Below are 20,485 nucleotides of genomic sequence, written 5' to 3'. Positions count from 1 at the left end.
GGAGGACCTGGGTCGACCTCTGGTCCCTCCGCCTCCAGAGCAGTGTGTTCCGGGGCTCGAGCGCAGCCAGTGTCCGAGGGAGGTTGCTCTCATCAGTGCGTGTCTGCGTGTCGGGCAGCGGCAGCATCCAACCTGCTTTATTCCTGCCTGCAGCGCCACAGCGAGTGAGCGAGCGAGCGAGCGAGCGAGGAGGGGGAGAGAGGGAGTCTGTCTGCAAAGTGCTGCTCCCTGGTGCTCAGAGGCGGCTGCTCCAGCTCCAACTCTCATTCATTTCGCCGGTTAACATGAGAGATCATGGCCGCCTTCGGGCTTCTCAGCTATGAGCAGAGACCGCTGAAGCGCCCCCGGCTCGGGCCGCCGGATGTCTACCCGCAGGACCCCAAGCAGAAGGAGGTGAGGACGCTGGCTGCCTCCTGGGTACCCAGGGCCGCGCTCCGCAGCGCTGACCCGGGGCCAAGTTGGCTCAGCGGGCTTCTTCGGCGCTACGGGGGAGGGGTCAGGGAGGGGAGGTGGAGGCGGAGGCCGGGCTTGGGGGCAGCGGGACCCCCGGCGGCGGAGATCGAGCGGCTGTCAGCCCTCGCGTTCCACTGGGGCGCTTTCTCTCCCTGTGACAGGTCGCTCCCCCGTTACCTGGCCTTGCACGGCACCGCTAGGCTCTTCTCAGGGTCTTTCCTTGCTGGAACCCTCCTCTTCGCTCTCTCCTGCTTCTGCCTGCTTTATTTTCCTCCCCGCTGCTTCAGTAAATCCTCGTAAACTTTTTGAAAAATGTTGGAATGCAGTGCATCCGACACTGAGGTCTTGCGTTTTGCGCCAGCTGAGCAGGAAAGTGGGGGGAGGAGGCGGAGGGAGGATGCTTTTATGTCTCAAAATTTCCAGTTTGGAATGGAAGTCATTTTTATCGAGGTGATAAATATTTAGCTCTCTGAACGGACTTCTGTACTGTATCTCCTCTTCCCTTTAAAAAAATCAATATTAAAGAGAAACACTGATTTTCGTCCCTAGAGGCGATTGGCTTAATTGCTGAAGGTTGTTTTGTGTACGTAAAAGCAGGCGTGTTACCTTGGAAGAGACTAGATCCCAGTTTTGCTTATTTCTTTGAATGGAATGAATTGCAGAAACCTTGACTCTTGCACCAGGTACCACTAGCTTCAATGGTTAGGGTAACCATGGCGTTTTGTAGCCATGCTTGTGTTTGTCAGGAGTTAACAAGTAATTATGTAACAACTCTTCAGTTATAATGATCACCCTTGGCTATGCAATTTGCCCAGGGATTTGCTTTTTTTTTTCCCCTTTTGATCACCTGCTACCCAGCTGTATTTCAGAGTTTGTCAGCTGCAGCCCACCCACTCTGCTTTCTTTAGCTAAATATTAACTGACCACGCATCAAAAACTTACCTTTCTTGGAATCTAAAACTCTATTAAAAAGTTTACAAGCCCACTGAAGTCACATAAAGGGCTTTGTAAATAAAGCCTTACAATTTCACATTTGATAAGTGTGTGTATTTCAGTCAGTAAGAGAGGAATAATGTTTGTTCTGGTTAAATTGTTTTGTTAACATGTCTGAAAAAATAAGGGGCGATAACTTAGAGCTTTAGCAGTTAAATATGTTTGAGCCTCAGTGCAGTCATTCACATGGTAGCTGAGAAGGTTTAATAGGTAGTTCCCAACAGAGGCTTGATATAAAGATAGGTGTGTTTGAAGAGGTTTTGTAGATTTCTTACCCATCCATTTCTCTCCCTACTACTGCTCAGACTTAGAATGAACTTAATTGCTAAGGACCAAGAGTAAACAAAGTTGTTGTTGTTGTTGTTATCAGGTGCCATCGAGTTGTCTCCGATTCAAGCGACCTCATGTACAGCATAATGAAACACTGCCTAGTCCTGTGCCAGTTCTACGATCCTTGCTATACCCGACCCCATCGTTGTAGCCACTGTGTCAGTCCACCTCGTTGAGGGATTTCCCCTTTTTTGTTGGCCCTTCACTTTACCAAGCATATCTTTCTCAAAGTTAGTAACTTAAAAATCATTGGCAGGAAATTCTTAAAGAATTGGTGAGGACAGGGACATTCTTTGGCTGATCTTTATCATTTTGCCACATCTTTCCAGAAGACAACATAATTGAAGGCATCTCTCTTGTTGGATGGGGGCCTGGGAATGCACATGGGTTTATTTAACATTCATTATTTTATTGACACTCATGCAGGATTGAGGCCTCTATAATTGTAGAAAGAGTAAGTTTGGATTTCATAGTCTTACAAGATTTTATAGACTTTTGAAACTGGAAGTGATCTTAGAGTCTACTGTACTTTTTTTTTTTTTTTTTAATAATTTCCTTCCAAAGGGAAACTGAAGCCCAGGAAAGTGTCTTTGACTTAATGAAGGTGTATATTGAATAAGCAGAGGAGTTGGATCACCAAACCAGTATTTATGTTAGGACCAATACTAAGTTGAGAATGACTTATGCTAAATTACGTTGCTTTGATGTAATTCCTTTTCCCCCTAAGGCAAAGAACTATTTTTTCTCTCTTTTGAGCAGAATTATGTGTGGTAGTAGCCAAATTTGGGTACAGTCTGGAACAGGTGCTTGGCTGTGTTGGTGGTGGTTGGTGAGCAGATTGTTTCTCCAGCTTCACTTACTTATGCACCTCCCTTAAGGTCCTACCCCTGTACCACCTGTACTCCTATTCTAACGTGTTCTTTAACTTTTTTACCCCCCTCATGTCAATTATGGTTTTCCATTGAATTTTCAGGTTTTTTTTTTTTTTTTAACTTTTTGTTGTGACTTGGGTGAACGTTTACAGGCAGATTCGTTTTCCATTCAACAATTCACACACATTTAGTTTCATGACATTGATTGCAGTCCCTACAATGTAACAGCACTTTTCCCAATCCCTCCTTGTGTTCATAGTTTCCGTTCTTCTTTCCTATCCCTTCCTGCCTCTGTGCTTTATCCCTGGGCAAAAGCTGCCCTTCTGATTTCCTATAGTTCTAAGGAGCATGTGCCTCGCTGGTGTTATTGTTCATCTTATAGTTCTATCATTTGATAGACAGTTTTAAAATAACTTTTAAAAAGCTTTTTCATAGTAGTGCTAACACATGAAAACATGGATTTGATATGAACTCTATCTATCTGTCTTCCTGAGTGGCACAGATGGTTAAGCAATAGACTACTAGCCAAAACACTGCAATTCTGAACCCATCCAGAGGTGCCTCAGAAGACAGGCCTGGCAATCTGTTTCTGAAAGGTCACAGCCTTGAAAATGCTATGGAACAGTTTACTCTGCACACATGGGGTTGCTGTGAGTTGAAATTGATTTGAGGGCAACCAACAACAGCAATAATACACAAATAAGAAACAATATTAAAAAATCCTTTAGCCTAGAAATTAGGAATTTGGCCATTCTTGCTTCTCAGGAGCATAATGAATGTCTATAGCTTTTTTTTTTTTTTTTTTTACCACTTTAAGTTGTGCCGCATCAGCAAATGAAGATCCCAAAGGTTTTACTCCATCCATGTCATTAAGGTCAGCTCTACTTTGAGGAGGCAGCTCTTCCCCAGTTCTATTTTCAGTGTCTTCTAACCTGTAGGGCTCATCTTCCAGCACTATATCAGACAGTGATTCACTGCTATTCATAAGATTTTCCAGCAAGAATGACCAGACTTCTCACCTACTTTGGTCATGTTGTTATAGAGAAGGATATCATGTTTAGTAAAGTAGTGGGTCAGTGAAAATGAGGAAGCCCCTCAATGAGATGGTTTGACACAGTGGCTGCACTGATGGGCATAACAAGCACATAGCAAGGATTGGGAGGATGGTGCAGGTTCAGGCAGTGTTTGGCTCTCTGTATGTGGGGTCCTTGTAAGTTGACAGCTACTTAGTGGCATCTCACAGGATTAGGAGGGTAGGTTCTGGAGCCAGTCTGCCTGTGTTTGAAACCTGGTTCTGCTGTTTACATACTCTATTCTTTCCATGCCTTGATTTCCTCCCTTGTAGAATGGTATGATCTTACCACCTACCCCACAGTGTTGTGTGTGTAAAACACTTAGACTAGAGTGGCATGGATTTAGCACCCAGATATTTGCTGTTATGAGCTGTTGTCAGGCCTGGCTTTTCTTCGTCATTCATGTCTCAGCTGAACCAGCTTCTCAGAGAGGGCCAGTCAGGTATAAATGTATAATTTATTTCTACTTCCCCTCCCTCCCTTTCCTCCTACACCCCCACTCTCACCTCCTGTAACAGGTCAGTTTCATGAGAGCAGGGATGAAGTCTCTTCTAGTCATTGCTCAAGTACTTGGCACCAATTAGTTCCTGGAGTGCTGAGGGCACAAATGTTTTTACGAATGTATGAATGAAAGTGGAAATAGACAACTAAAGAATAGGAAATCTGTCTTCTGTAACTGAGGGATCTTAGGAAAAGCCTCAGTTAAGGCATATAGGATCCTTAATGCTGTCATTTGCCTTGGAGGCTTCAAGTCTGATATTAAATTCTAGAAATCTAAAGGAAGAGGAGTTTTACCCTGGGCTAGAAGAGACCTAAACAAGGAAATAATAAATGTCTAGTCTATTTCAACTTATAATAGCCCCTTGTAACAGACTAGAACTGCCGCATAGGGTTTTTTCTTGACTGTAATCTTTACAGAAGCAGATCACTAGTTATTTCTCCCACAGAGCCTCTGGGTCAAACTATGAACCTTTCAGTTAGCACCTGAACACTTAACCAGTTGCACCACCAAACATGTTACCATTGAGTAGATTCTGACTAATAGTGATCCTACAGGACAGAGTAGAACTGCCCCATAGGGTTTCCAAGGCTGTAAAGCTTTATAGAAGCAGACTGCCACATCTTTCTCCTATAGAGCCTTGGGTGCATTCAAACTGTAGACCTTTTGGTTGGCAGATGAGCACTTAACCACTGCACCACCAGGACTCCTTAAATAGTGAATACCTTCAGGAAATCAAATTAGTTAGAAAAATGTGTTGGGGCAATGGTGGAATTTCTAGGCATCAGGAGCCTTGGAGTCCCCTCGAGAGGGTCTGGGGGTGGGGAGAGGATGGTCTGGTATGTGGTGCAGAATAATTTGGGAGATGTGTGTGCAGGGGTGTCTACATCTAGGTAACCCAGACCAGTAGTTCTCATATTTAGAGCACATCTGGATCACCTGAAAGGCTTGTTAAAATGCATTGCCAGGCCCCTCAGATTCAGTAGGTCTGAGGTGGGGCCCCAGAATTTACATTTCTAACAAGATGCAAGGTGATCTGATGATGTTGGTCTAGGACACCATTTTGAGAATCCTGATGGAGGAATTGAAGGCATTCAGTTTTGTAGAGGCTAGAGAATCCGCCTGACCCAGATAGGTCTGAATTAGACTTTTCCATCTGGCTGAAGTTGCAGTGGTTTGGTTTAGTTGCTGACACCTGATGCAGGTGGGTTTTCCCACATGTGCCCCCTCTTAGCTCAGATCTATGGGAATGAGTCAGGAAGTTTCAGTCCTCCTTTAGTGGCTTCCATTACGCTTGGAATAAAATCCAAACCCTTTACCTTGATCCTCAAGGCTTTTCCAGTCCAGCCTTTGCTCAATCTCTTGGGTAGAAAAGCCACACTAAGTAATTTACTACACCGCAGGCTTCCATTACGCTTGGAATAAAATCCAAACCCTTTACCTTGATCCTCAAGGCTTTTCCAGTCCAGCCTTTGCTCAATCTCTACAACCCTTGGCTATAGTCCGACAGCCTGGCTCTGATTTCTGGTGTCACCATTTACTACCTGTTTGACTCTGATTTTCTCACTTGGGGAATGAGGTTCATACCCGTTCTTTCTTCATGGGGTTTCTGGGTAGCTTCAATGAGCTAATGTGCTTTGATCCATGCCTAGTACACAGATAACACTCAGAACATGTCAGCTTTTGTTAGGGTAACCACTCCCTTATTAAAGAATCCCATGACTTCCCATTGTACTTATAACATTCACAAGTTCCTACCCTTCGAGATCTAGCCTCTAGGTCTCTAGTCTCTCTTCTTGATTCTTTTCTTTGGGAACCACTGTAACCCCTCTCTTCTTCCAACAAACAGCCCCAGCTTGTTTGTGTGTTAATGTTTGTCCCTTGCTCCTTTCTTTAGTCATGTTTCCCACCATTTGACTCTTAGAGACTCCCCTGTGGAGAGGCCTTCCCTATAACCCATCTGTCCTTGTTATTGGGTGCTGTTGAGTCTATTTTTGACTCATAGTGACCCCACGTGACAGTAGAAGTGCTGTATAGGGTTTCCTAGGCTGTACTCTTTATGAGAGCAGATTGCCGGGTCTTTCTTCTGTGGAGTCTCTGGGTGGCTTTGAAGTGCCAAACTTTCTGTTAGCATTCAAATACTTAACTGTTGTCCCACCAGGGTGCCTTTCCTCATCCTTGCTAGTTCTCTTATCCACTGTTAGTATGCTTTATAGTGCTTGTCACTGTCTGAAATATGTTGTTAGGATGCTTATTCTGTTCTCCAAAGTGTTCCTTCCACATTAGAAGTTAATGAGAGCAGGTGGTTGGTTGGCTGTGATGTTCACAATTGTGAGCTGCCTGCCTGTTACTGGACTAGCTGCTCAGTAAATATTCCTTGAATAAGTTAATAAAATGCAGAAAGAACTTTTAACCAGCCACTGTATGTATAACATTTAACTGTCCCATTGCTTGTTTCATTTTGGTAATCCTGTTAGTTTTCTTATTTGTATCTAAAACTCTTACAACATATCAATGCTTGTTTTAGAAACAGCTGGGGAGGTGAGGTGGGTAGAGGTAAACACTTATTTCTTTATGAGCCAAGAGAGGGGAGGATCTTGGTAAAGTTGCCGGGGAAGAGAGGACAAGGTGACCAATTGCATGGGAGAGCAAAAGGCAAAGATGGCTAGGAAGACATTTGACTTCAGAAAGCTCCTTTCTGAGATTAACTGCCTGGGGCTAGGGCCCTGCCATAGACCTTCCTGAATTCCAGTGTCCAGGGAGGGGTATCTGTATGTTTCACCTGTGCCCCAGGTGACTTTCAGGATTGGGTGACTATAGAAAGCACTGGGTTCAGGTCCTGTTTCTTCCTACCGCTCACAGAAGTGTTGCTACCCAAACTTGTGGCCGGGGAGGAAGAACCAAAGTTGTTGTCATTTTTCAGGATCTGCCAACACCTGAAGCATCATCAAAGATGCTTGTTAAAACTGCAGATATAGTGCCCAACCTTTACCCCAGACCTGCTGAGTCTGAATTTCTGAGGAGGAGGCTCAGAAATTTGCATTTTAAACAAGATTTCTAGGTGATTCCTAAAGACACTATGTTTAAGAACGGTTGCTTTTGTCTGTGCCTTTATCTGTACAGAATGTTGTAAACAGGACTCCTCCTTGCTCTTCCTGCTTCTGTGGTTTGAAATATTAGAATCTTTTAGCCAGATACACTATTTGAAGTATTTGTGTCTTTTGGAATTTGAAATTACATTCTCAGACATTTCAGAAATATCTAGTAGAAAAAGAACTATGGTCCGAGCAATCTTTTTCTATCCTAGAGATGATTGTGATTGTATACTATTCAAAGTATCTTATTAGTTTAATTATTGAGTAACCATCATGTAAATAGATAAATAGTATAAATGCCCCAAGACCTTAGCTGTTTTCCCCCATTGAAGTTCTGTTCTAATATTTCTCCTACTCTGGCTTAAGGAGCTCTGGTGCCATAGTGCCTAAGGCTTTTGACTGCTAACCAGAGGTTAGTTAGTTTGGTGGTTGAAACCCACCAGCTGCTTCGTGGAAGGCAGACTGGGCAATATACTTCCATAAAGATTTACTGCCTCGGAAGCCCAGTGGGGGTCACTGTGAGTTGGAATCGACTTGATAGCACTGAGTTTGGTTTGGTTTGGTAAGAACATAAGTTTGGTTTTTGTCAGCTGTACGTGGTTTACAGCAGAGTAGAACCCAATATCTTGGTCCTGACATATCCACTGCTCCCTCCTACATGGACTGGGGTGCCGAGAGCAGGTCTTAGTTTCTTCTGTAAGGTAGATCTTTGCATTTGTTCAGGGCAGTGGGCTTTTATGTTGATTGTGGGCCTGGACTCTCAGTTATGCTCTTTGGAGACTATTAAATTTAAAGCTGTTAATTTGGGCTACAGCCATGTCCTTTAGCCTGTTAGGTGTCAGGCTGGAGCCTGCAGAGATGAAATGTGATCCTTTAGGATGCTGGAGAACCATGAAATGAGGTGTGGGAGGGTAAACTGTGTTGGATGAGGGTAAAATAGGTATGTGAGGATGAAGATAAACAAGAGTCTAAGGATTTTAGTTGAACCAGTTAGCAGTATTGCCTGTGGGTGTGTGCACGTGTGTCTGTGTGCATGTGTGCTAATGTACACATGAAAACAAAGCAGAAGTAAAAGAATGGAGTAAGGGGATTTGGGAACCCCAGGAACTGGTAGTGTATTTCTTTTGAAGCTCTGCTTTTTCAGCTTTGGGACTTCATGACAAGCAAGGTAAGAATCAGAGAAGTTAGAAGGATCCACAGAAGAATGAATATGATTACAGAAGAAAATCTCAAGTCTGTGCACTGTGATGAAAGGAGCTGGTTGACTTGACCAGGAGAAGAAAGCTGACCGCAGGGTCTGAATGGAGAAAGCCTGGTGGAGGGAAGAAATCCAACACAAACACAGAGGAAAATCCCTACTTCCTACACATCCCTCCTTGAGAAAGGAACATGGAAACAAATGGACTTTAAATTATCTTTAGATAATTTCTGAAGCTAGGTGATGGAAACTAGGGGCTTCATTGCACGCTTCTATTTTGGAAAATTTACATAATAAGAAAAATGTTATTACAGTATTAAAAATAGCATGATTTTCCACTTTTACAAGATAAATATTTCTACTTGTTCTGGAAGGATTATCACCCATATGCAAACAAAATTCTGTTATCTCTGGGGAGTGGGATTAGGGGTGATTTTCATTTTCTTTGTACTTGTCAGTATTCTGAGCTGTAACAATAAACATGTACTATTCCTGTTGTTGGAGAAAATACTTAAAGAATAATTATTAGGAAGTTTGAGTATACAGGAGTGACTATTTTTAGGTCCAAGCCAAGCTGGAGCCCTGTAGCTGGTGGGTGTGCAGGGGACACAAGTCACTCTCCATGAGAGGGTATGATAGAGGTGCTTATGCACCTGTGATACTGCCAAAAGGGTGGTAGGTTTGGGGTTAGGACTGTTGGGTGAGCATTCCAGCTCTGCCACTTGTGATGTGTGATTTGGGTCAAGTTGTCATTTTTCTCTCTTACAAACTGGAGAAAATAATACCTAATCATCTAGATTGAAGGAGCACTGTCAACTTAAATTTTTACTAAATGTGAGATACAAATTCAGTGGTACTGGAGCAGGCTCTTATCAACTGATTGTTATAATTTCAGAAATGTTATGAGCTGGTTGATATCATCTTAATACCTTGACTACCTTGTGGGAGTATTTACACCAAGGAAATTGGCAAATGTTGTAAATTAGGGTCTTGATTTTTTTTTTTTTAAAGCTTGTTGTTAAGCATTTACCAGCACCCTACTATCTGTTGTTGTTAGGTGCCCTTGAGATGACTCCAACTCATAGCAACCCTGTGTATAACAAAATGAAACACTGCCCAATCGTGTGCCATCTTCACAGTCCTTGCTGTCACCTGAGCCCATCGTTGCAGCCACTGTGTCAATCCATCTTGTTGAGGATTTTCCCCTTTTTCACTGACCCTCCACTTTACCAAGCTTGATATCCTTCTCCAGGAAATGGTCCCTTCTGACAACATCTGGAAAGTAGATGAGACAAAGTCTAGCCATTCTTGCTTCCAAGGAGCATTCTGGCTGTACTTCTTACAGGACAGATTTGTTCATTGTTCTGGCAATCCATAGTATTTTAAGTATTCTTTACCAGCACCACAAGCATCAACTCTTTTTCAGTCTTCCTTATTCACTGTCCAGCTTTCATATGCATGAGTCCACTGAAAACACCATGGCTTGAGTTATGTGCTTTAGTCGTCAAAGAGACATCGTTGCTCTTCAGCACTTTAAAGAGGTCTTATGAAGCAGATTTGCCCAGTGCAATATGACCTCTAATTTCTTGACTGCTGCTTTATTGGTGTTGATTGTGGATCTAAGTAATAGGAAATTTTGACAATTTCAATCTAGTTTCCATTTATCACGATCCTGCTTATTGGTCCATGTTCTGGTTATCTTGTGCCGCTCTGACAGGAATATATACAAATGGGATGGCCATAACAAACAGGAGTTTGTTCTTACAATTTGGAGGTTTTAAGTCCAAGTTCACAGTGCCAGGCTCTAGGGGCTATGTGAAAGCCCCTCGACCTTGGGCTTCAGCTCTGCCTCTTGCTCCTGGCCCACTGAAGCTAGAGGCTTTTCATCACTCAGGCAGCTACTGGCTGCTGAGGCTAACAAGCCTGATGTTGACAAATAAAATGGCACAGTCCTGATGTTACCAAACCACACGGCAGGCCATTAAGTCAAGTCCATTGTAAGTCCCAAGGTCAGCAGAGCATGGCAGGCTGCTGAACAATGGCACGGCTGCATGCAGGGTTCAAGCGTGCCAAAAGCTCTAGAGACCATTCCCAAAGCTGCTGCTTATATATGGGAAGCAGATCACATACCCAAAGGCAGCTGCTCATCTGCTCACAGTAGATTCCATCCTGGAGTTGATTACTAATCTCATCATGGGAGTACTATATCCAGCTGCCCAGCCACTCAACCAGGGCTAGCCAAATTGACACAAAAAACATAACCACCACGGTCCACTTGTGAGGATTTTGGTTTTCTTTATGTTGAAGTGTAATCCATACTGCAGACTGTAGTCTTTAGTCTATATCAGTAAGTGCTTCAAGGCATCTTCACTTCTAGCAAGCAGGGTTGTGTCATCTGCATATCACAGGTTATTGATGAGTCTTCCTCCAATCGTGATGCCACATTATTCATATATTCCAGCTTCTCAAATTATTTGCTCAGCATACAGATAGAATAAGTATGGTGAAAGGATACAGCCTTGACACACTCCTTTCCTGATTATAAACCATGCAGTATCCTCTTGTTCTGCTTGAACAACAGCCTCCTGATCTATGTACAGTGATTACAATTGTGAGTACAATTAAGTGTTCTGGAATTGCCATTCTTCTCAGTGTTAACAAATCATAATTTGTTATGATCTGCACAGTCATATATGTCTTTGTGTAGACAATAAAACAGACCTAAAACATCTTTTGGGTATTCTTTGCTTTCAGCCAAGATCCATCTGACATCATCAATGACATCAGCGGTGATTATATAGTTAGATATATATCATCTGGGGAGTAATTGTTTTTTTTCTCTGATTAAAGTACAGGCACAGAGGAGAGATCCCTGGTGGCGTAGTGCCTAAGGCACTTAACTGCTAACCAGAAGGCTGACAGTTCAAATCCACCAGCCACTCCTCGGAAGGAAGGTTGGGCAGTCTAATTCCATACTGATACCGCCTTGGAAACCCAAGTCTGGTCTGACTCGACGGCACATAACAACAATGATTACAGCATGCGATCCCCCCTCCCACAAGAAACACATTTCCAGAACCCTTGTTATTCTCTGGCTTACTAAGGAATATAAAGCAGGAGGCAGTAAAACTTACTGTCTGTTAGGTAGTAAGTTCTGACCCATACCTCTCAGAAGCTGAGGAGGAAAGGAGCAGGGTTGTTCCTTAATGTAGTTTCATTTCTGGTGGGAAAAGTTTTGATGGGAAGGGAGAGAAAGCCCTGTTTTCTGCTTGGAGATTCTGAAAGTCTATATCATTTTAGAGGAAAGCCATTCAGCTAGAAGGGAACGTAGAGATGGGCTGTTCTAACTTTTGCATTTGGTAATTGAGTCCCATAGAGGTCAAAGTGACCTGTCAAGGCAGATCTGGGCCAAGCATTTGTGGTCTTGATTTGTACTTGTCACTTCATTTGGCCTCCTCTCTGTAAATAGCCTCCTCTTTTGGTCAACACCCTCATGTTGCCCTGGCAATAAAAGTTACTCCACATTTTAGGGTACCCAAAGTGTGAGAGTTGGGGAGTGTTAGGCTCACCATTTGATTTTCTCAGAGCTCACCAGAATGTGGTGTGGTGTCTCCAGGGCAGAGGAAAATACTCCAGAAGATCATGTACTCTTCTTGTATGTTTTGGTGGAAGGTTCCCAGCCCTACCTCCAGCCTCTAGAGTTGGCATTTGCAAGTTATGTGTGCTGGGGATCATTGCTATGTAGGAGTTTTTGTTTTCTTGGTTGAGATACTCCCTTATTTATGGATAGCTGTCTTGAGAGAGACACAAACACATATGCTGTACCAGTTGTCCAGTCCCAGAGAGAAGCACTTACATGCCATTCTATGTAAATGGAATCCTCTTAGTTATGCAGTGCCATGAGAGGAAAAAAAAAAAAAATTAGCTCCCAGGTATTTTTTCTGTGTTTTGAGGGAAACCTTAGTATATATACATATGCCAAACAAATACAGTCATTCAAGAAACACTGATCACCTTTCAGGCCTTTTGCAGCTTCATGAGGGCAAGGCCTAAGATTTTTATTTCCTACTCTGGTGGTGTAGGAGCTCTGGTAGTGTAGTGCCTAAGGCACTTTACTGCTAACTAGAAGGCTGGCGGTTCAAACCCACCAGCCACTCCTCGGAAGGAAGGTTGAGCAATCTACTGTAGTGATACTGCCTTGGAAACCCAAGGAGGGGTCACTATGAGTCAGGTCCGACTTGACGGCACAAAACAGCAACAACAACAATAACTCTGGTGGCATAGTGCCTAAGGCATTTGACTGCTAACTAGAAGGCTGGCAGTTCAAACCCACCAGCCACTCCTAGGAAGGAAGATTGGGCAATCTGCTCCCATAGTGATGCCGCCTCGGAAACCCAAGGAGGGGTTGCTATGAGTCGGATCTGACTCGATGGCAGTGAGTTTTTTTTTTTAACTGTGTCCCTAGCTTTGAGATTAGTTCTTGCTCACCTAGACTCAAAACTTTTTTCTATGAATGTTGTTGTTATGTGCCGTTGAGTCAGACCCGACTAATAGCGACACCTCCTTGGGTTTCTGAGGCAGTATCACTATGGAAGTAGATTGCCTCATCTTCCTTCTGAGGAGTGAACAAATACTAGAGTCATTAGATATGGTCATAGGAGCCCAAAGCCCTCAAGCTAGAGCAGTGGTTTTCAACTAAGGACCCTTTCTTCTCCCCTCTGTAATATGAGGGCATTGGCAATATCTGGAGACATTTATGATCGTCACAACTCTGTGTTTATATGTTAACAGTGGCATCTAGTGAGTAGAGGCCAGGAATGCTGCTAACATACTCCAAGGCACAGAACAATCCCTCATGACAGAGAATTACCTGGCACCAAATGTCATATGGCTGGGAAACTTTCATTTAGAAGGAGTGATGGACCTGTAAATGAGAAATTGTGTTACAGTGTTTCAGATAGTCTTCCAGAGGAATGTACAAAGTGCTGTGGAAACAAGAGGGAGTGACCCATTTTTTGATAGTCTTAAGAGAGGAAGAGATTTTTGAGTCTGGAACTTGGAGGATATGTAGGAGTGGACAGGGCTGAGGGTGTGGAAGGAAATTAATTCCAGGCACAGGGAGTCACATGTGTGAAGGGTTGCTAGGAAGAAAGAATGTGGAGAAGGAAGTGTAGGTGATGGATTGGACCTGAGGCCTGCTGTGGTATGTGCAGGGGAGCAGCTCGGTTGGAGCAGGAAAGAAAGGTTGTGGGGTCCTTTGTGTGCCGTGTTGAGGTGTTAGGGTATTAGGGTGGAGGCAAGGTGGAGGCACTTAAAATTTTTTCTTTAAAACCTTTTGTAATTTTTTTTTTTTAAATTGTGAAAATATACACACTAAAATATTGCCAATTCAACAATTTCTACATGTAAAATTCATTGACATTGATTCCATTTTTCATATTATGCAGCTATTACCATTTTATGGTTTTAAGTAAGGGAATGAGATGTAAGATGACTAGGGTCACAGGTTAAGAGGACAGTGGCTTTCAAGGTTGCATCGAGGCAAAAAATCTGTGAGCTAAAAGGTCATTAACCTTCCAGGCCTGGGGGTTGGGGTATATTAGTTTTTTTGTGGCTGCTATAACAAGTTACCACAAACTTGGGGCTTAATACAACAGAAATTTATTCTTTCATAGTTCTAGAGACTAGAAGTCTGAAATGAGGGTATGGGCAGGGCTGCAATCCCTCTGGAAGCTGTAGTGAAGAATTCTTCATTATGTTTGGTGGCTGTAGGCAAACTTTGGTGTTTGTTGGTTTGTGGCTGTATCATGTTAACCTCTCCTCCATCTGCATACTTCCTTCTCTCTGTGTCTGTTCTTCTCTTTCCTTCTGTTCTAAGGTACATTTGTCATTGGAGATAGGGCCCACTTGGATAATCCAGAATGATCTCATTTTGAGATCTTAATTATATCAGCAAAAACTCTTTTTCCACATAAGGTAACATCACAAAGTCTAGGGATTGACATGGCTATCTTTTGGGGCCTTATTTATTTATTTATTTATTTTAAAAAAGTGTGGTGGTTGTGGGGAAAGTTGGGAAGAAAGAGGAAGGGAAGATTTAAGAGAAGAATTATTTGGGTGGTAAAATTGACAGCAGATGTGTTAGGTGAGAGAGAGAAGTGGATTCAAGAAAACGCTGATGTTTTTAGACCAGCGGTTCCCAAGCTTTTTAGTCTCAGAGCCCTTTACAGTCTTAAACAGTATTGAGGATCCCAGGGAGCTTTTGTTTATGTGGGTTATGCTCAATATTTACTTTATAAAAAATTAAAGCTGAGAAATTTTAGAAGTATATGTTCATTTAATGCTTAAGACATTTGAGTGCTAACCAGAATGCTGGTGGTTCAAACCCACCAGCCACTCCTTGCAAGGAAGATGGGGCAATCAATCTACTTCCGTAGTGATACCGCCTTGGAAACCCAAGGAGTGGTCGCTATGAGTCGGATCCGACTACATGGCGCAGTGAGTTTGGTTTGGTTCTTGGTTTATATTCATTTAAAAATAACAATTTAATTTCTTGTTAATGTGTTCACAGTATGAAACATAACTATTTTCCCGAACCAAAAGAAGAAAATTAGTGAAAAGATTGGAATTGTTTTTCAGTTTTGCAAATCTTTTGACAGTTGGGATTCTCTTGTCTAGTTTGTCATTTAATCTGTTGTAATATTTTGTTTTGGTTGAAGGATGTGAAGAAAATCCAGCCTCAGTAGATAAGTAGTTCAAAAGTTCTTGGGAATCCCAGTGGTCTCAGACTTCGAGCATTGCTGGCTAAGACAGTTGGATAGATAGATAGATGGTGGTCCCAAAACTAATATGTCAGAGGGAACAAAGGAATTTAATTTTTTTCCAAGGGTAGGAGAGGGGGAAGAATGAAGAGGATAATAAGTTCTTTTCTGAATGTTTGCAATTTGAGATGCCTCTGGGGAATCTAGGTTGAAATGCTAGCATAGTGGAAGCCAGAAATTTGGATTTGGGTGTGATGTGTTCATAGATAATTAGAGTCATGACTATGATTACCCGTTGGGATTGTGCAAAGAGGATGGAGGAGGAGTTTGACCCTGAGAAATGGAACTTTCCAAGGCTGAACTTCCTAGATCCTGTCAGCCAGAAACTCAGAGGAGGGCAGTGTGGTTGCAGGGTGATAATCAGCCTAAAGAGAGAGTTAACATCTGGTGAAGCTCCAGTTACTTTGGCTTCTTAGTTTTCCTGGATCTGCTGGGTAGTTTCTCATCTCAGGGCCTTTGCACATGTGGCTCCCTCTGCCTGGTTGCCTTATTCTTTATATCATTGCAAAGTGATTGTTTATTCTTCATAATTTATGTTTATTCAGCATTATTTGTGTTTTATTTGTTTATTATCTCCTCTGACCCCCTTCCATTTCTCAACCAATGTAAGTTCCATAAAGCAGGAACCATGTCTTTTTTGTCCCTCACTAATAACCAGAGGCAGGCAGAGGGTCTAGTATGTGGTAGGAGTTCAGTAAAGATTTGTTGACTGGAGCTGATAACTGCCCACTCCTTATTAAGAAATGTTTATTAGATACCTGCTAAGTCAAAATGTGGAGCCAAGGCACGAGGATGGCTGTAAGTATAAGACATGGCTCCTAGCCTCAAGGCACTTGGGGTGGAGAGGTCTGGCTGTGCTGTGTACCAGGAAAATAGTCATTAAAAGGGTCATTGGGGTGGTAAAAACAAACATTGTAGCATAGTGGAAGCTAGAAATTGGGTGGCCAGTTCTATTTGTTATATTTGAGGATTAGAATTCAGAAAGGTGGCATGAGTGAGTGGGAGGGCCTTCTGAACAGAGAGTATGAGCAAAGGCACAGTGGTGGGAAACAGGATGTGATCTTTGGAGGAACTGCACATAGCTCACTAAAGCAAGAGTATATTTAACTGTAGGTTTGGAGAAACTTGAAAATGTTTATAGATTTTGGTGACAGTTGAAATTAAGAGTTTAAGACTGCTAGAGAGAAGACTCGACGGCATATAACAACAACAACAACGACGGCATATAACAACAACAACAACAACAACAGAGAGAAGAGGTATCTGCCCAAATAATGCTGAATTGGTCCTGGGGCAGGGAGGGACTTGAGGATTTAACAGGGAACGATTGCTTCGACTGTGTGAGGATAGCCTCCTCTGAGAAAGGAGGGGAGGCAGGATTTAAAAGGGGCTCCCCCCCTTACCTTGACTTTTCTACAGGCAATTCCAGAGACACCTGGCAGTGTGTGAAGATTTTCCTCAGCAGGAATCAACTCAGCCTTCAGCCCACATCCAGTGTGCTGTAGTCCAGTTATAACAATTATGCCTGGTTGTCTATTAGAATTGGATAGAATTTGCTGCTTTCCTTTTTCAGCCATTTCATTCATGGATTAATCCAATGCAGTTGTTGAGGTTAGGACCTTATTCAAGCATTGGCAAGAGTGAGGAAGTAATAAAAATATATTTTGTTTGGGTATCATTTAGATTTCTGGATAAGATATTAGTTCATTTAAAGGTGTGGAGGCTTTATCAAATCTGTGACCAAGGCAATGCCAAATAATTTATTTTACTTTTGAGGTCTGCATGGAAGATTAATATAGACATTACTTAGTTTTTTCTTTTTTTTAAAACTGCATGTTAGTAGACAGTATGGAAAATTGGAAAATATTTTTTAGAGTTAGAGCTGTTTTTAGCATTTGGTCAGTTTTAGACTGTCAACTTCTTATAGAAAATTCATTTTATTTTATAGAATTGGAGACACTGTTTATATTTCTACTACTCATATGAAATCTGCTTTATTTTGAAGTTATATTTTTATTTACTTGGTATGTGCCTCCCAGTGTGCTATGTGATCTGGAAGTGTGGAAAAGAGAAACCTATATAGCCTATCCCTTCTACAACAGTGCTTCTCAAAGTGTCTGAAAAGAACCAGATGCTTTTTTATTTTTTAAATTAATTTTCAGTCAGTTGTAGAGTGATATAAATATATGATAAAAGTAAATTAGTAGAAGTTTGAAATGTTGCTTGAATGTAGTAGTAATGCCAAACTGCTGTAAAAGTTTTCAAACGTTTAGTCCCAGTTTTTATACATTTCTTGTTGAGGACCAGTTGCGGTTTATGGACCAGTAGTGGTCTCTGGACCACACACAGTCTGAGTAGTACTGCTCTAGAAGTTAATGCCTGGGTCACTGACCTGCATAAAGAAATGTAAAAAAATGACTAATGGGCTAGTTTTATTTTTTAAAAACCTGAGGAATAACATTTACATTTAGTAAAGCTCATAGAGTGGCACATTATAATGTTGTTAGGTGCTGTTAAGTCAGTTCCAGCTCGTGTACAACGTGTGTACAACAGCGACCCTGTGTACAACAGGACAAAACACTGCCCAGTCCTGTGCCAGCCTCACAATCCTTGCTTCCTGAGCCCATCGTTGCAGCCACTGTGTCAGTCGTCTTGTTGAGGGTCTCCGCCTTTTTTGCTGACCCTCCACTTTACCAAGCATGATATCCTTCTCCAGGCTTTGGTCCCTGAACATTGTAATGCCACATTGTAATAACCAGTATTTATTGAGATTTCCTATGTGTTGGTTATTCTGGGTGCTTTACATATTTGGTTTTATGCAGCCTCTCAAAACTTTGAGGTGGATATGCTTCTTACTTATTAAAAAAAACTGAGGCGCAGAGAGGTGCTTTACCTTGAATATTCAGCTGCGTAATAATATGAATGGAGATGAACTTCTGTGCCCGTGCTGTCTTCACCATTCTGCTCTATATATGTTGTTATTAACTGCTCTATATATAGTGAGGCTAAAAATGCTTTGTGAGTTCAGAAGAGAGGGTTGGATTCCTTGGAAGTTTGACTGGAGGTTGTGGGGTCTGTGGGGTAGGATCAGAGTGAGTGGGGACATGCCACACCCTCTTGTAAGAAAAGTCTGGGAGGTAGGATGGGTGTTAGGCAGGGGAGAGGGGCAGCGCCATCCGCAGACCATACTTGGTGGTGTCCTCTAGAGTCCCTGCAGGTTGTGGTGTGGGTAGGCAGGATGTGCATGATGCTGCTGTCAGATTTATCTCACTAGCTCATGCCTAATAAATCCAGTGGGGGAGACAGTAGAATAGGGGAGGCTGTGAGGGAGGCGGCTGTAGTAACCAAAGCATGAAGTAAAAGGAGCCTGACTGATCAGGGCTTTAAATAGGCTTAGAGAAGAATTACCAGTTGGTGACAGAATGGTGAAAGGAAATGGAGAGAAGAGTATGGGAATGCTCAGATTTCTTGGGATGCTATTTAGATTGGATGGTAGGTCTTATAAGGACCTCTGGTGGTGCAGTGCCTAAGGCATTTGACTGCTAACCAGAAGGTTCAAATCTATCAGCCACTCCACAGAAGCATGACCAGGCAATCTACTTCCTTTAAGATTTACCACCTTGGAAAACCAGTGGGGGGTCACTGAGTTGGAATCAACTCGATGGTAGTGAGTTTGGTTTTTTTTGGTTTTGGTAGGTCCTATTATTTGAGGGGGGAGCTCTGGTAGCATAGTGCCTAAGGCACATGACTGCTAACCAGAAGGCTGGTGGTTCAAACCTACCAGCTACTCCTTGGAAGGAAGGTTGGGCAATCTACTTCCGTAGTGATAACTGCCTTGAAAAACCAAGGAGGGGTCACTGTGAGTCGGATCTAACTCTACGGTACATAACAACAACAAACATTGTTTGAGGGGAAGCTCTGGTAGCATAGTGCCTAAGGCACTTGACTGCTTACCAGAGGGCTGGCAGTTCAAACCCACCAGCCACTCCTTGGAAGGAAGGTTGGGCAATCTACTTCCATAGTGATACCGCCTCCATAGTGATACCGCCTCGGAAACCCAAGGAGGGGTCGCTATGAGTTGGAGCGACTCAGTAGTACATAACAACAACAACATTGTTTGAGGACCTCAAAGTGACATGTTTTTGTGCTCAGTCTTTAGTGCTATGACAGGTATCTGGAATTGATTGCTAAATGGGATGAATGATCAGATTCCTGATCCACCTGTGACTTCTAACTGGCATTAACAGGTTTACTTGAAGGTTTTTCAGTTGCCAGTTATATTTTAGCTCAGTTATTGAAAGGGCTGTGTAACTTTGGTTTATACTGCTTGTCCCATGTTTTAAATTTCACGTTAATACCCATTATTTGCCCCTCTGTGGGCTACTTTAGTGGTGGTTAATCACTGGAATTGTTGGGAAGGTTTGCTAAGCTCTGTTTGAAGAGGTGGGAATGGGCAAACCTCCCAAAAATAAAAGAGTGGAGGCTGAGAAGTGTTAACAGAGGTTAACATTTTAGAGGACATTTTCTGAGATTTACTGGGCGAAATTTGTTTCCTTTATAAAATGGTAGGTTTAGCCTGTCAGCTTCTGAGCTACCTAACACAGACGAACAGAAATGTCAACATCAGCAGAAAAGAAAAACCCTCAGTCTCTTTTCGCTCTTCCCCCAATGGGAAGCAGGATGCACTGAAGTTTTACTTGATTTTTTCCTGCACTCATTTCATCCTTACCACCCTTTTTAATTTAAGTTTTCCTTTTCTATTTATTTGAAATAAATTTGGTGGAACTTTTTTTTTTTTTTTTATTGTGATTTGGATGAAAATTTACAGAGCAAATACACTTTCTATACAGCAGTTCGCATACACCTTGTCTCATGACACTGACCACAATTTACCACAATGCAACATCTCCCCACCTACTTCCTTCCGATAGTTACCTCTTCCCAGTGTCCATCCCTCCACGTACTCCTGCCCCCTGAACTATCTCCCTGTGCATAAGTGGCCCTTCTTTCTCCCATGATTGTTCTTTCAAAGGAGTATATCTACCTCAGGTAAATGTTCAACTCTTGTGCCTGTCTGTTGTTTGGCTGGAAGCCACAGGCATGGGTTCAATTCCAGACCTTAAGGGCAGCTAGGGACCATAGTCTCAGTGG

General features: G+C 42.5%; 1 protein-coding gene across 1 annotated transcript in view; it reads left to right on the top strand.

Annotated features, from left to right (window-relative positions):
* Nucleotides 1–294: 294 nt before the first annotated feature.
* MED12L (mediator complex subunit 12L) overlaps nucleotides 295–20,485 on the top strand; it is a 518,530-nt gene continuing 498,339 nt past the window's right edge. The window contains 1 exon segment of the mRNA XM_042780849.1: nucleotides 295–393. Within this exon segment, the coding sequence (XP_042636783.1) occupies nucleotides 295–393 (99 nt within the window).

Source organism: Orycteropus afer, unplaced genomic scaffold (genome assembly GCF_000298275.1).
Source record: "Orycteropus afer afer isolate SDZICR_OR568_19922 unplaced genomic scaffold, OryAfe1.0 scaffold00066, whole genome shotgun sequence".
Taxonomy (NCBI): Eukaryota; Metazoa; Chordata; class Mammalia; order Tubulidentata; family Orycteropodidae; genus Orycteropus; species Orycteropus afer.
Note: the sequence above shows the minus strand (reverse complement) of the source record. Positions and strands in the feature narration are given on the sequence as shown.